General features: G+C 41.5%; 1 protein-coding gene across 1 annotated transcript in view; it reads left to right on the forward strand.

Annotated features, from left to right (window-relative positions):
• The window catches only part of Usp38 (ubiquitin specific peptidase 38), a 32049-nt gene extending 26123 nt beyond the window's left edge, over positions 1 to 5926 (forward strand). Inside the window, exons 9-10 of the mRNA XM_055609069.1 lie at positions 735 to 2097; positions 4633 to 5926. Of these exons, the coding sequence (XP_055465044.1) occupies positions 735 to 2097; positions 4633 to 4794 (1525 nt within the window). The 3' untranslated portion in view covers positions 4795 to 5926. The remainder of the gene's footprint in view (positions 1 to 734; positions 2098 to 4632) is intronic.
• The last annotated feature ends 11287 nt before the right edge of the window (positions 5927 to 17213 follow it).

A 17213-nucleotide genomic window follows, 5' to 3' on the forward strand; every position in this document is an offset into this window, starting at 1 on the left:
CCTACTTTTCTATTGCTTGGTAAAATACCAACATAGAGGTAAAATCAACACAAAGGAGAAGAATGTATTTTGGCTCAAGTTTGAGAGAGCCTGTAGTCTATCGTGGAAGAGAATTCAGGGCAGCAGGAGTTTAGGACCAGCCTGGCAGCTGGAAGCAGAGGGAGAACGGAAAGTGGGGCCAGGCTACAAAATCTTAGCGCCTGTCCTCAGCAGTGTGCTTCAGCAAGGCAACACCTCCTAAACATTCCATGACCTTCCAGAACAGTGCCACCAAGTAGAGATGCTGGTTCGGTACGGTTTGTTTTGCTTTTGTTTTGTTTTTTTTTTTTTTTTTTTTTTTTTAATGAATATTAAGGTTCCCTAAGACCAAAATCATAAGAACCAATTTGTAATTATAAGGGCATGGTATGTTGTAGTGTCTTTTTACCACTTAATTAATAATAAAACCTCTTATGTCTGTATATTTCTCTGTCTCTTCCTTTCTGTGGTATGAATAACTAGGAAAGTTAAGTCAGCCTGCACATCCTTCCTTTTTTCAGTGTGGTCATCAGTTTCTTGGTGCTAGGCTACTGCGGTGTCAAGCACATAAGGTGTGTGTGAGACGGTACAGCAGTGTGACGTGCTGTAAACAGCAGTGCAGAGAACATGAGATGGGTGTGTAGAGTGGGCAGAGTCTTCTAAGGCTTTCCTAGACTACACTAAACTTGGCTATGTGATGATGCACATTCTTGCAGACTCCATGAAGAAGAAAAGATCTTGCGCGTTGAGTCCTCACACAAGCCTTCTGAAGGTCTGGGCTATGTTGAAACCTCTTCACAAGAAGTAGCCAGTAACGTTGCTGTGCCAACAGAGTCTCCCGGCACAGGGGCCGGTGAGAAAACGCTAATAGAGAAAATGTTCGGGGGGAAGCTACGGACTCACATCTGCTGCCTGAACTGCAGGAGTACCTCACAGAAAGTGGAAGCCTTCACAGATCTTTCACTAGCCTTTTGTCCTACCCCTTCTGTGGAAGACTTGTCTTTCCAAGATCCAGCTTCGTTACCCGGTGCACAAGATGATGATGTTCTAATGCAAACCAGTGTCACTGACCCAGAAGAAGAGCCAGTAGTTTATAATCCAGCAACAGCTGCCTTTGTCTGTGACTCAGTTGTGAATCAAAGATTATTAGGCAGTCCTCCTGTTGAGTTTCACTGTGCAGAAAATACTTCTGTCCCTAATGAATCTGCAAAGATTCTCGTCAGTAAAGATGTACCTCAGAATCCAGGAGGTGAAACCACACCTTCAGTAACTGACTTACTAAACTATTTTTTGGCTCCAGAGATTCTTACTGGTGACAACCAGTATTATTGTGAAAACTGTGCCTCTCTACAGAATGCTGAGAAAACTATGCAAATCACAGAGGAACCTGAGTACCTTATCCTTACGCTCCTGAGATTCTCATATGATCAGAAGTACCATGTGAGAAGAAAAATTTTAGACAATGTGTCACTGCCACTGGTTTTGGAGTTGCCTGTTAAAAGAACTGCTTCCTTCTCCTCCTTGTCGGAAAGCTGGTCTGTAGAGGCTGACTTCAATGATATTAATGAGAACCTAGCTAAGAAGTTAAAACCTGGCACTGAAGATGCCTTCTGCCCTAAGGTAGTGCCCTACCTGCTAAGTTCGGTTGTTGTGCACTCTGGTGTGTCCTCGGAGAGTGGCCATTACTATTCTTATGCCAGAAACATAACAGGTTCAGGGTCCTCACACCAGATGTGCCCCCAGTCTGAAAGTCTGGCATTAACACCATCCCAGAGTTGTTTACGAGGCGGAGAAAGCCCCAGTACAGTCATTGAGCAGGACTTGGAAAATAAGGAAACGTCACAAGAGTGGTTTTTGTTTAATGACAGCAGGGTGACATTTACTTCATTTCAGTCAGTCCAGAAAATCACAAGTAGGTTTCCAAAAGACACAGCTTACGTGCTTTTGTACAAAAAACAGAGCCGTGCTAATGGCTTACGCAGTGACAATCCAGCCAGTGGCGTCTGGGTCAATGGAGATCCACCACTGCAGAAAGAGTTAATGGATGCCATAACAAAGGACAACAAACTGTATTTACAGGTGAGTTGCAAGCACAAGGGTCATTCCTGAACAATATTAAATACTACAAAGTTAATCTGGTAATTTCACACTTGGCACGTTTTCCAGGGTACTGAAGCTTAAATCTGGATGTGTATATTTCAACCGGTAAAGTGTGAAAAGTACCAGTTATCTGCAATTTAGGAGACATTATTTTTAATTACAAAACTGCCTCAGTTATTTGTAGCGGCAAAAGATGATCCTTTCTAATTAAAATGATATCAAATCATGCCATACAGAGAGAGAAAGTGTAATGGAATATGAGTGCACAGCTCCCCTGCCCGGCTATGCCACCTGCAGAGAAGACAGCTGCTATTTTTTTTTTTTTCTGTTTTTATTTATTGTGAGGAGCAGTGCACACATGGAGGTCAAGGACAACTTTGTAGAGTCAGTTCTCTTCCTCCTCCCTCTACTTGGTTCTTTTAAACCCAGGCCCTTAGGTTTGGACAGCAAACACACGGAACCACCTCACCGGCCCACAATTAAATTTGATGTTAGTTCCTGCAGGTTCTTTTTGTCACTGTGTTACGGAAAATTATTGACATTCAGATGAATCAGATAAAGAAGTTGATGAATGTGTGCAGGATGTTTTTGTGTGTTCTTCAAGGGTCTACCACAGAGCCAAGGGATTGTAGAACACTTACTAAGTAAAAACTGAGGAGTAAAACCTTCATATGAGATGAATTTATATTCTTTCAAGAAACTATTTCCTTTAATGTTAATTGAAGTCTTTCTTCAAGTTATTTTTTGTGAAATTTTCCAACTTCCTGTCAGTGAAAAGAGCCAGCAGAAGCTAGGAATGATAGTGAGTGTGTACCACCAAGCCTAGCATGAAGGAACTGGAGGCAGGAAGATTGCCAGGTGGGGGCTGGCATACCACATAGAGACCCTCTCCCCAAAACAAAAAAGAATCCACAGTAACTTGTAGATGAAATTACAGGAGTAAAAATTGGCTAGCTCAAGTAAGTTCATGAGCTTAAATGGTAACTTAAAGTTTTATGTTTGAAATCACAGAAGCCATAAAATGCTAAAAGAAGAAATGAGCCATCAGTACTGATTTTTATGGAAATTTTTTCCAAAGGCTTACAGATTTATTGAATTATAAAATATTCAAAGGATGCTACATTTTATAGGGGTATGGCAGTATTCGAGAGTGTTATAAAAATTAATTAGCTTTACAAAGTAATTGGAATTTTAGAACTGCCCTGATTACCGTTAATGCTCATCCAGGTGGCTTAATTTCCAGGTGATAGAAATAGGTGTATGCAGTCATCTCTTCCTGCCTTGTTTTCACTTAACACTACAAACCACCACAGTATTTACAGGTTGGAGAGGTAGAGTGGAGAACAGAGGGCCAAGTTGAAATGGGAAAATGTATAGCATAAAATATACTGCACGGCCCAGCACAGCCTGCCCTCCTGAAGTAAACAGGTTATCATTGTTAGGATGATTAGTAGAAGAGAAGCTTCTTTCCATGATTGAGCTGCCAGGCACGTTTTAGAGCCACAGCTACTCCACTTGGAATGCAGTCTGGGTCTGTATGTTCTTCTGGCTTACCTGTTCCTCTGGCCACATGGTATTTGAACATGAGGCCTTTCTTTTCAGTGTTGATTTTAGGTCCATTTTACCACACTGCCATGTGCTTCTGCCATTATTTATTCACAGTTGCTCTTTGTAAAACTGATTTTTTTTTTTTTTTTTTTTTACTCTTTACATTTTTTGCATGAGCATATGTGTATGCATTCATGTTGTTCACATGTGGAAGTGGGAGGACAGTGTGTGGAAGTCAGTGCTTTGCTTGGACCATGTGGGCTCCAGAGTTGGAACTCGTCAGGCCAGCTCATCTTCCCAGGAACAATATTTTAAGATAAGATCATTAGTATTTACAGCACCCAGCATGTACCTGGCACATAGACAAATACCACTGATTTCCTGGGAGACTTTTCAATAAACTAATAGTAGAGTTCTAAATACCACCGTGAAGAAGAGATGGGCTTCATTTGCTCATTGATGTTTCTCAACTCTTTAACCTAAGGAAGCAATAGGGAGGAAACTCAGGCATTTGTAGTGATTTCTCACACTTCCAAAATGGATTATAGCTGTTAAAGAATGTCATTCCTTTTATATTAGAGTGTTTTGCAGGAGTTTCGGTATCCTCTGTTGTAAAGTATCACTCTCTAGAGTTACATCAGGATTTTGCCCTCTCTGCGTTGTTTGCACCATGTACTTCAGTGGGAGTTAACAAAGATAGATGTCAGTGTTTATTTTGTTTTTTGGAAATAGGGTTTCTCTGTATAGCCCTGGCTGTCCTAGAACTCTGTGTTGACCAAGCTGACCTCAAACATTGCCTCCTAAGTACTGGGATTAAAAACATGTGCTTGGTGTCAATGTCTTTAAGTGTTGTAAATGGAGAGTCCTTGTTTGATAAAGACTAAGGGTTAGATTTGTGTATGTGCCTTACTCATCCATTGTACTCAGCGTTCTAATTCAGATCATAAACATTACTTTTAATTTTAGGAACAAGAATTGAATGCTCGAGCCCGGGCTCTACAAGCTGCATCTACTTCATGTTCATTTCGGCCCAATGGATTTGACGACAATGATCCACCAGGAAGCTGTGGGCCGACTGGTGGAGGGGGCGGAGGAGGATTTAATGCAGTTGGCAGACTCGTGTTCTGACCTGAGAGAGCTGGCAGTGCATCTGGTCACAGAACATCAGTACTGCAGCTGTTCCATGTCAGGCTGCAGCCCATAGCTTACCTATCCTCTATTTTTCTCTTCAGCAGACCCGAGTACTTTCAGAAAATACACTCAGTGGTTGTTTTTATTTTCTTGACAAAAATGCATCATGGAAAAAAAAAAATCTACCTCTTAAACTTCCATTTGCATTTATGGTTAGACATGCTTGACCAAAAATGTTGAGAGGAAAGGAGTGTACCTGGTCTCTATAATTAAGCTGCATTAAATTTGGTAGAAGGATTTAAATGGTGTATTTTCAGTTTTACTGAACGAAAATAATTCTTTTAGCATTCTTTATAAAAGAATTGAAGCTAGAGATTCAACATACGTTGTTTTAAGAAAAGTGAAAATCTTTGTTTCTGGTATCATTACCCCATTATTAAATTCAAGTCTTTGAAAACAGTAGAGATGATCAGTCTCTATGGAGGCAATAACAGTTTTAACTTGAGCCACCAGCCTTTGGGGCTTTTGCTTATGCTGTCCTCAGCATCGCCTAGTTTCAAGAACAAGTGTCTTTAAAGGATTATTTACACATGTGCCGAGGAAGCCTGCAGAAGGTGCATGATGCGGTGGGGCTGTGTTTTAACCTGTGTAGTGTTTCCAGTTGTCCAAGGACTTTAAGATCCTGTTCCAGGGAGTGTATCTCCTGTGTGCTTCAAAGGAGGCGAGTCCTGTATGTGCCTTGCAGTACTATAATTCAAAAATAGGTTATCTTTGGCTGCAGTAAGTTTTCTAAAACAAAATGTTAGGAAGTAATTTTGTGCTAACATTAAGATTATAATTTTTTAAAGGTATTAGATTTTTCAGAAGTAAAAATCTGATGGTTCTAAACCAGTAAGTATAATGGTAAATTTCTAACTCTTAGAAAAATTCAGATGAAATGAAGCTAGTTTAAGTAAAAAAACAAAAACAAAAACTTCAATTGATTTGTTACTTAATCCTCAAAACATTAAACATTGATAACATTTTTAGAGTTGTATATTTGGGGTTTTTTTCCTTTGTTTGAGACACATGCCTTACACAGTTTCTGCTTCATAAAATATTAAAATGCCACACCCCACCATCCCTACTATCCTTTTTTGCTTTTTCCTTTTTGGTGTTTGCTGGGGGTGTTTCATGTGTGTGTGTTTCTTTTTGGTTTGGTTTGGTTTGGTTTGGTTTGGTTTGGTTTGGTTTGGTTTGGTTTTTTATGGTTCTGTTTTTGGCAGGAAGCTGGGTACCTGTCACTCCTCCTGGGTCTTGATTATATAGTACTCAAGTGTTGTCCCAGATACCCTTCTTCCTGTCTGGTTTAACACATCCATGACCATGTATTGTTCTGAAGATCACTCACATATCTATTTTTAAAACACTTTAAGGAAATAATGGTCTTTGGTGACTTAAGGTTTATCTTTTTCCCAAGCTTTTGTAACAGGGATTAAAAACAACTCCTCATCTTCATCCTGCTACCTCCCAGCCCTGGCCTGTGTCCAGTCACCAGGAAGGTTCTGAAAGCAGGCTAGTCTATCGATGGGAGTGCCTTACAGATTGATGAAAGCTGCTCTGCCCTTCCAGGGAAGACCTGTGGGCTTCCTGCAGTCCTGACCAGGCTTTCCCGGGTTACCCTGTGTTTGGTCAGCCACAGGCTGGATGGTAACTTACAACCAGATTGTGTCAGTCTTATCATTTGCTGAAACTGATAATTCATTCAGCACTTGAGTTAATATTGGTTAAGGTGCTAATGGAACATCTGCAAAGGCAGTCAGCCCCAGTTTTCCTTGTGACTATCAAAGATCTCACGTGTTTTTTGTGTGCCAAACAATATTATTGAATTGCAAATGAGAAAGTGTAAATTCCAATAATAATACTAGGATTATTCAAATTTTAATTGACTAACCAGTGCCCAAATTGAGGGCTTTCTTTTAGGATCAGGAATTAGCACCCTAATGCCTTGCTAGATTTGATACCTTTGGAAAGGGAGAGAGCTCCCTGTTGAGAAGCCCACCCAGCTGAATTTAGAGGAACTGCTGCACCTCGCACATCTGTTACTGCTGCCTCATTTATACAGTGACACAGGGCTTCCCTGTCACCTGTACCTCCAAGTCCTCCTCACATTTATTCTTTGTAAATGTTGTCGACGTCTCATGCTAAAGGCTGGCCAGAGGACCATTGTTAACTTCTGTTCAGTTCAAGACAATCAGCTCAAATGAAACTGCCCATTGCTGCTAAAGAGAATGTGTATTAGGCTTCACTATAACCCAGAATGTACAGCTACACATGTAAGTCTGTGCCCCTGAAAGATGTCTCTTGATATCTCCTCTGCCCGCCCCCCCCAAAAAAAAAAAATGCAAGGAACAAAATATATATAGGGCTTGAAAGCCCATTTAGTGGGTGTGTAAAAGTCTGAGTCCTGACATTCATGGAGCCACTTGGAGGAATGAACCTGGATTGAGGCATCAACTTCCACTTGAATAGGCAGAGGCTCTTCCTTAAGAGGCCATTGGAGTCCTTTAGTGGCGACACAAGATTCCCTCATTTTCAGTCTTAGACGTATTGCAATCCTTCTGGCATTTCAAGCAGTTCATCAGATCACATCTAGGAAGAAAAAAATTTTAGTCTTAGATCTATAATTTTGGGGATCAATAAAATAAGTCATTGTGAAAAGGTGCTTGCCACCAGGCTTGAGGACCTGACATCAATCTTCAGGATCCACATGTTGGAAAGAACCAGCTTCTACAAGCTGTCTTCTGGCCTCCACACATATGAATTGGCACAAGCACACCCATCCACATACATACACACACTAGAAATAAAAACTATGGTCGGTTTTCTTTGCCCATTTAACTGTTTTGTTTTTGTTTTTTGAATCAGGGTTTCCCTGTGTGGGGCCCAGGCTGGCCTTGAACTCGGAAAGATCTGGCTGCCTCTGCCTCAATTACTGGGATTAAAGGTGTCCACCACCACACCTGGCCCTTAACTGTTCTTTTATGATGGTGTTGTCTACAAAAATATTTTTCACGTACTGCCCCTTTAATGCTACCCTTCTATAAATGAAGATTGGATGCTTATTCTGTGCCCAACACTGTAAGAAGGGAGGAAGAAGTTGGTGCAGCTTGTCCAGTTACTGGAAGTCTTTGACTATTGTTTTGTTCAAGGTGTATACATTGCATAGTACAGTCTCTGTATACTCGAGCACTTTTTGAGGGAGTGTCTCAATGAAAATGGTACTGTACATTTCTATATAGCATCTTCTCTCAAGAACGCCATACTTCAGGCCTGGGGTTATAGTTCACCGGCAGAGCTTGCCTACCATGCACAAATCCCTGGATTTTATTCCAAGCATCACCCACACCTTTAATCTCAGTGCTTGGGAGGTGGAGGCAAGAGGAGCAGATAGAAGTTCAAAGTCATCCTCAGCTACATAGTTCAGGACCAGCCTGGGGCAAATGAGACCCTGTCTTTAAAAAAAAAAAAAATCTTTATGTATTTCACTATAGTGTTTTTGTTTCTACTGAGTTTGGACTTGTGAAACTATTCCTGAGGTGGAAAGGTTATCTGTGTTTTATTCTAAAATAGCTAAGTGTTAACTGTTACTAAAACTTGTGACATCATTAGAAGAGTAAGGATAAGTCTAGATACCCTGTAACTGAGGTCTAAGTGCAGCAACAAGGCAGTTGGATTAGAAGACACCCTAAGTGAAAAAGACAGTAAGCTCCTCACTTACTGAGCAGACTTGCCCAGCTGCCTACTTCTTCACTGTTGGGCTCGTTTCCCTTGCTAAGTTTTTGTAAAGAGTCCTTTTTTAGAAATGAATGAACCTCAAAATAAGTAGAGTTTGGTTTTTTGTTTGTTTGTTTTGTTTTTTTTTAAGGGATTCAAAGTAAACAGTGCTTTTAAAAAAGAGTATTTTAATCAGCAGCTTTCCCAGGCAAAGAGAAATTCCTATGGAAGAAATTTTTTCAAAGACATGAAAACCAACATTTCTATAAAGTCAACAATCTGAGTTTCAGGCATTCAAAAGTTGTTATGTAAAACCTTCGGCCCCAATGTTATGTAACCAGTGTGGGTTTAACATTAAAAATAGAATCTAAGAAGTCAGCCAAGAGTATTGCCAGCTCTTGTCAGTGTCTGTTACAGCCTGCAGTGTTCTCGCATGGATGTATTTTCCCGTGTGTGCTACACACCAGCACACACATGCATACAACTTCTGCACTGATTTGGGGGCGTGAAAACCTTACTTTCACTCACTAGATCAGCAGAGTTTTGGTGCTGGTGAGGTTTTGTTTGTTGTTGTTTTGCACATTGACGTTCATGTTAAAAATCACTTGGAAGCTACCTATAGAACCACATACCTTCAATGCCAGCACTCAGGAGGCAAATGCAGGTGGATCTCTGAGTATGAAGTCAGCATCATCTACAGAGTGAGTTAAGGACAGCTGGGGCTATACAGAGAGACCCTGTCTGAAAAAAAAAAAAATCCTTGTTCAGGCCTCATCCCAGACTAATTAAATTATGAGAGCACTGGACATCTGTGTTTGAGGATATGGTGAAAGGCTGGGTTGAGAGCTTAGGGTCAGAGGAGGAGTCTTCTTCCTAGGGCTTTTCCCCAGGGAAATTCGCATAATGTTACGTGTTTCTCTATGTGCTGTATAGTGCCAGATATTTTTGCTTTTAATTCACACTAGCTTCGTAGTGGCCTTATGCCCATAACCATCAGAATGAGGATTTTACCCATTTTCAAAACTATAATTGGTAGTCTTAAAATGGAGGTAGTGACAGAAGGAAAATAGAACTTTCCCAAACCACATGTTAGTAAAGCTCACACTAAGTTTAATGAGGCATTTCTTCTAGTCAGCCTAGATGTGGAAACCAGAATCCAGGAGGGTGTGAGGGAGGCAGCCATGAACATGGGGAACATGTTCCGGGGACCAGCATCGAGGTTCGGGTCTATTTTCACTACAGAGCAGTAAGCATTTGTATACAGCCTTTGGACCAATGGTGAATTGACACGAGCTCTGGGGTAACAGCCATCCCCCTGTCACTACCTGTCACAGGTGCTAGGCCTGTGAGTGCCCGGTTTCCGTGAAGATGGGAAGCAGCTGCAGCTGGTTTCCGGGCCCATTCTAAGGTTCTACTAGTTTGCTAGGATCCTCTGTTTTGTGTCACTCTGTATGCCAGCAGAAACAGGCACGCACTATAAAGCAGTGCGGAAACCTCCCCCCCTGTCCACGGGCCCCCACTTGGGGCCACAGCCCCAACACCTGGCCTTTGTGTTTTGTGAGTGTTGGTAGACCGGACCATCGTCCCTACTCCACTCCCTGCTTACAGTTACTATTCCCTGGTCAAGTAAGAGAAGGTTTAACAGTAAAGGGGAATTGGCTCTGCAGGATTTTTTATACTCAGAAACAGGTCAAAGTAAACCTTAAAAAGAGTCAGATTCTATTTAATTTATTGTGTAGGTAATAGAACAAAGTTCAACACTTTTTCAAGAATAAACATTTAGGAAAGTAAATTCATAATGATCAAAATTACCATTCAAAGTCAGGAAGACATCTTCTCACTCACAAGTGAAAATCTGTTAGATCCAAAAATTAATGGAAAGGAGGGAAGTTGCAAACTAGAAGCCTAAAAGAAACGTGAAGAAAAACACATGGAGAGAAATGAAAAGATCCGAGAGTTAACTGAGGCTAGAAACTAAGACATGCAGTAAGGGCACCCCATCTTGTTACTTAGAGACAGTAATGAAGAAAATCTTAATGCAGCTAGAGAAAAACACAGATAGACCCAAATTCAGCAAACTATCCAGCCCTCAGACCGGGGCTCTCCTGCCACCTTCCTGGAGCTAGACTGAAGCACTAGTCCCTGTTGCCTTACATACTGTCTTTTTACATGCTACTGTGGCAGCCTTGAGTGCTTGTAGCAAACTGTCAGTAGCATAGTTCTCAGAGTACTTTGCAGGAAAACTGACTCAATAAAGACTAAGAGCTGTCAGGGAGCATACATTAAAAAATTAAAACCCCCAGGGAAATTTTCGAAGAAGAAATGAAGTAATTTTTTTAGATGTATTTGGTTACTGTTTTAATTGATGGCAAACACTTGAACCAGCAGTTTAAACAAAGGACTTGCTTGGACTCAGTTTAATAATTCTGGCCATTATGGAGGGGAAGGCATAGATGTGCAAATGTTTCTGGGCTCTGGTGGCAAAAGCTTGAGGCTGGTGGCTCAGCTCTGGAAAAATCAGGAAACAAAGAGCAGCAAGTGTGAGGAGCCTACAGACTTTATGCCTTGGCCCTACTCCATGGCCATTTCCTCCTTCTAGGCCCTGCCCTGGCCCAAAGAGCACCCCCAGCTGAGCACCAAGTCCTGTAACCAGACTTTTGGAGACTTTATTGGGTCTTTTTTCTACCGCCCTTCACCCCAATCCCTTCCAACCCCCTAACACTAAGTAGGAGAGAAAGAAGGATGAGGGGAGAGGGGTCATAGATGTTTTTAGATTACTTCCTGCTGATTAGGGGCTTCATGGTCCTTGGGGCAAGTTTGATCTTCGAAGTCAGGGTATCACCAAACAGCAATACAACAACAGCAGCAGGAGCAAGAAGGCACCAGCAGGAGCAGCAGCAGTAGAGGAGCAGCAGCCACTGTGCCTCTCAGGGCTCCCGACATTTATCAAGAGTACCCAGAATTCCAAACAGAAACTATCTTCACCTGGCAAAATCACTTTCCTGCTAGAGCATGAGACAAATCATAGTTAGCTGCTGTGGTCAATCTGAAGCAGCCCCAAATTCCACACCTGCCTGGGATTGAAATGAAAACATATTCCCAGAACATTTCTGTTTTTAAAGAAACCAGAAATTCTCACAACAAAGCCCCAAACACATGAGCACCTTATCCAAGCCAAAGATAGCAGCATTACCCCCCCCCCCAAAAAAAAGGATAGAACTCTCCTCAGATACTTGTTCAATGTGAAGGAAAGGTCTTTAGGCCAGTGGGAAATACCACCAGGCAGGGACACCCAGACAGGGTGCTGGAAATGGATTTGTCGCCATGCACACTCCAGGAAAGGAGAGCAAATTCACTGTCCACAAACAGCCATTGGGGTGTCATACATCTGTTGCGTGTCAGGCACACACAGAAGTATAAACAGGAACTAAAGCAGGAGCTGGCAAGCCACAACCCATCGTTTATGGTTTTAAAAACCCAGAATACTTTACATGAAAATATTTAACTTACACAGACACTTTTAGAATTAGCTAACCATTTTAAAAAGTTAAGGCAATCTGGGGCATTAAGAGTGAGCTACTACCTTTGAGAAAGGAGGCGTGGTCTCTGGTGTGCACTGGTTGTATTTTATACCTGATTTCTCATGTACTGGGTTGTTGCTCCTATTGGTGTTGTGCCCGAATCGCGATACCCCAAAAGACCACCACCAGGAGCCGAGACCATTGCAAGCCATATGAGGATCTTTTTATTACAAATTACAAACTGCAGCTCAGGCTCACACCCCCTACATTGAAGCGGCGAGAACTGAGAGCCCGGTGCTCAGTTTAGTTGGGTGATTTAAAGATTCTGGTCCCTCCCAGCATGCCCAAGGCAGAGGCGACTCTTGCCTAGCAAGCATCTATTGGTCAAAATGCTGCATTTTTAATTGATTGGCTATAGGAAGGTCCCCAAACCATTAATGATCTGGTGTCCCTCCCTAGGGGGATGGGCCAGTTTCCTAGCAACTGTATCTCTAGTGGGTGGGGAAAGAATGCAGTATGACAGGTTCTTCCTCTCAGGACATAACTGGACCTCACCCAGCTAGCCTTAGTTCAGGCCTTAAACTTTAATAACTGCTCATTTTTAATCTTTTGGTCTCTCATTGGTACTTAGAATATTAAGGTTTGACTTTCATACCCTCAGAAGGTTTTATAGTTGACAGTTCTTTTGAGAAAAGCCTCCTGGGGTGTAAGACCAGAGGAAAGGAAAAATTTAAAGACTTGAAGGGTGAGACAGGAGGATTATGAGTCCAAGGTCAACCTGGGCGACATAGCAAGCCCTTGTGAGGACGAGAGGAGAAAGACCAAAAAGACAGGAAAAAGGGAAAGAAGGGAGAGTGAAGGAGAAAGAAAAAAGGATAGAGGAAGGTCGATCTCCAGTGAAAATAAAAATGAGTTGTTTGCAATTTCGAAGCTGAGTATCCATTTAAATGTAAAGTAAATGAAATGTCAGTCCCTTGGGTATACTAGCCACAATTTAAGAGGATGTGGTCTCATGAGGCTTGTGGCTGCCCACCCAAAAGGACTCAACTCTAGATGATGGTAATGAATTAATCACCTTTTGTCATTCTGTGCTTCCCTTACTGTCTTGTCCATTATCAGGGCACTCTTAACTAATTAAGTGCATATGTATTCTCTAAGTACGAAAGAAATGAAAATGCTTAAGGAAAGTATTCTGAGTATCTGCCTTCCAGGAGATGGCAAACTCAATTGAGAGACTAGACCACATACGCGTTATAATAGAGAAACAATATTGATAGCTTTCTCATGGTTGACACAGCAGACCAATAAACTTATTTTTAAATGCTGCTGCCGCTTCTGCTGCTGGCAGCTTATTTTCCATCTTTCCATGGCTGTAATGAAGGAAATAACTCACAACATGTACATGACCCCAAGAAAACACCATGTCTTCCTTGTAAGTTTATTTTTATTTCTTAGTTTTGGGTCATACTCTTTTCTGCACTCCTTACCAAGGACCCTAGTTTATTGAGATGAACAAGAACAGAGGTGAGTATTTTTCAGGATGTTGCTTTGTGGTTTATATGGCCTCAGTATCAAAACAACAGCACATTCCAGGGCAGAGCTCTGCAGCCATCTCATTTCTCTAGTACAATGTGTGCTTGGCCAAGACCAAGATACATTTACAAATCATGCTCATGTTGTATTTTTGACAACTTCTATGTCCAAAGAACTTCATTTTCAGGGGTGAAAGACAAACTTGACCTCAACGTGGTAATGCCAGGAGCAGTTTGTTCTCAACCATGGCCCAGAGTTAATAGGGAAAATATTGAAATCTCCATTCAGAACATGGAAAACTAACTTGTCACTGAAACTGATGGCATACTTCTGTAGGTCTGTGCTGAGCAGTTTCTTTCCCTGGATATTTTCTGCCGTCTTGGCTTATATAACAGCAGAAGCAATTTCATAAACAGATTAGCTACTGGACAAATGGGTATTGCTTTCCTCACTATAGCTAAGAGTTTGCCACAAAATCTTACTGCCCAAGTTCAATCACTGGGGCCTGCACAGTGGGAGGAGAGAACTGATTCCTCTGACCTCCACACTCATATCATGACATGCCTGTCCACCACTACACACACACACACACACACACTGATTAATTAGTCTGATAAAATTTTAAAACTTGTCTTCAAACTTGGATTATCTTTCCTTAAATTGCAGCAAAATGACAGGAAAACACTCTAAGCTAAACTTACAGACTCTTGTTTTAGGAGTCACTTGTCTGGAATATTCTGCTTTGTCTTCTTTAAAGATACTGGCTCTCAATAAATAGGTCAGCAGTTGTCTGGGACAGTAATTTATTCTGATTTCATTGGAAGGTAATATTAAACCACCACAGTTAGGCATTTACAAGTATACAACAAGCTAACTGTGTGTTAAATACTAGTAACAAAATAGTAGATCTATTATGATCTAGCCAGTTATCTTCCCAGATGAAACACTGAATGCTTTGAACAATCCCTGTATCTTCTCCAGATGACTCAGCGTCAGTTAACACCTGGACGAATTATTTTGAAAAATGAGTTAAGTATTATGTTTTTATAAAGAGCATCTCCATTGACTATTACTAAATAATTTCTTTGCCTGGATAATATTTCTCCTTTGGGCTTTTATTAATAGCAAAAGCAACTTTACAACTAGATTAGCCAGTAACTAGACAAAGGTATATTGCTTTTTCACCCATAGCTAAGATGAGCACAAAACTGATGGTGATGCTGATGTTGATAACATTATAATCTTTGGTGAGTTTGGTGATAATTCTCATGACTCACATTAGTTGATGACCTACTCTCACAGAAATTTAACAGCTAAAAGCAAGGAGTGGCACACCCACAGCCACCCACACAAACCCATACATACATACCTGAGTATTCCTCTTAACTTTCTTTGCCCCCTCCCTTGTCTTTAAGAGGCTTTAGTGGTTTCATTGATCTGGTGTGATAGTGGTTGGGTCTGGAGATGGGGCCCGGAGCCTACCATGTGCTAGGCAAGCATCCTTACCCCTGAGCTACACCCCTGACCCTCCCTAAAAGGCTGTCACTCTAACAGATAGGTACCATTATTCCCGCTGATGATGAATGCTCATCCCCAGTAACCTGTATACGTCTCTGGTACTATGAAAACTAGCCAACAAGGAAGTAGCTTCTAGTTCAACTTCAACTTTTCTCCATGCCCTGCATCTTCAGCATGTGATGTCTTCAGCAAAAGGGGCTTATCATTTAGTTCTAGCAGGTGGCCAAGAGCGAGGTCAATGGCCTCTATTGTTCTTGTTGCCTCTGAGAGCTTCCTGGCCGCAGTTGGCTCTAGAATTTTCCTTTAAAAAATGATGGCTTCTGAGGGCAGCATTGCCCATCTACACAGGGTGTCTTCATTCAGACTCTTTTCTTTTGTTGTTGTTGTTGTTGTTAGCTTATAAAACACTGGGCTTCTACATAGCTTCCTTATACATCTTAGGTTTCAGCTGATTATCCCACAGTCCTTCCCTTTCCCCAGCCTCTCTCTTCCCATCCCTGTTTAACTTTGCCAACCCTAGTGCTCCTCCTCCACTTCCATATCACTTGCTACATGACTTTTTAAAATTTAAATTTTAACTGATACATAAAAACATGAAAAGTATACTTATCATTGGGCTTCTGGGTATTATTTGGACCTGTGTATACTCTAAATTCAAATACCTACCTACTTTATCCCAGAATTATTTTGAAACCATCTTAGGCACCACTTAGTAATGAAGTATTTCTACTATTGTTACTGTGAGGTTTGAAGGAGATGTTCCCATATTATTCTATATTTGAATACTTGGTTCCCAGTGAGTGGTTTTTAGGGAGGCTTACAGGGTGTAGTCATGCTGGAGTCAGTGGGGGCAGGCCATGAGGTTCCAAAAAGATTTGTGCCATTTAGAGTTTGCTGTCTCTGCTTCTTGTTTGAGGTTCAAAATGTGAGTTCTCAATATGCAACAGTGCAGAACTGTATTGAAGGGTCACAGATCAGGAAGGTAAAGAACTTCTGCCTAGGTGTTAGAGTCAAATTAATGCCAGAGGCACTTCAAATAGTTATTCCCTGTATTGTTTTGCTTATAAATAGTTACAGAATTAAATTACTTTGCCTTTTTCTCAATTTATAGTTTTGTTTTGGAGGGTGTTGTTGTTGTTTAGAGACAGGATCTCACTATGTAGCCTGGACAGTCTAAAGGTCACTATATGTACTAGGCTGGCCTTGAGCATGTAGAGATCCACCTGCCTTTGCTTTCCAGGTGCTGGGATTAAAAGCATGTACCACCACACTCTGCCTAAATTTTTTAAGTTTTAAGTGTGCATTAAAATAGTAAATGTCAGTCAGGACGTGGAGAAAAGAGAAGCTTTGTTTAGCTGTCAATATGAATATATAAGTGTAGTAATGAGATAGAGCAGTACAAAAACTTGTCTAAGAACTAAACAAACAACAACAACAAAAAAAAAATAAAACCAGTATATGGCCATCGATCCCATTACTGGGCATACATCAAGAAGAAATGAAGTCAGTTTGTTAAAGAGATAATTAAAACCCATATTCGTGTAGCACCAATCACAGCAGTCAAGAAGTGAAGAGGCTAGAGCACTGCCTTCGCAGTTAAAAGCCCTGCTGCTCTTGTCGCTTTTAAATGGACATATCTGTCAGCCAAGAGTGAATAAGGAAAATGTGGTATGTTTACACAATGGAAGACTATTCAGCTGTAAAAAATAATAATAATAATAATAAATTTAAGACAATATAGAGGAGTTCCAGTATGCACCATCCCTGAGGGGCAGAGGCTCTGAGGCTTCGGAACTGGTGAGTGGACGGGCGGCTGGATCCAGAGCATCGACCCTGGGGCTTCCCAGGACTCGTGGGGCCATCCTGTGAGTTAGGGCTGATAGGATACAAGCCCTCGCGGCCCTCTCCTGGTCCAGGAATCGCAAACTGTGAACCCCAGGATTTTCTGCACACCCCAGCGAGTGTGGAACCCCAGGTCCAGGGACCTCCGCTCTAGCAGCCAGACATTGGATTCCTGAGGGCAGCAGCTTCAGGTTTCCTGGGACATTTGGGACATCAGATCCGGGCCCCCAAGGCCGTTTCCCTGAT

This window comes from Psammomys obesus, unplaced genomic scaffold, assembly GCF_907164565.1.
Source record: "Psammomys obesus unplaced genomic scaffold, mPsaObe1.curated_primary_1811, whole genome shotgun sequence".
NCBI lineage: Eukaryota > Metazoa > Chordata > Mammalia > Rodentia > Muridae > Psammomys > Psammomys obesus.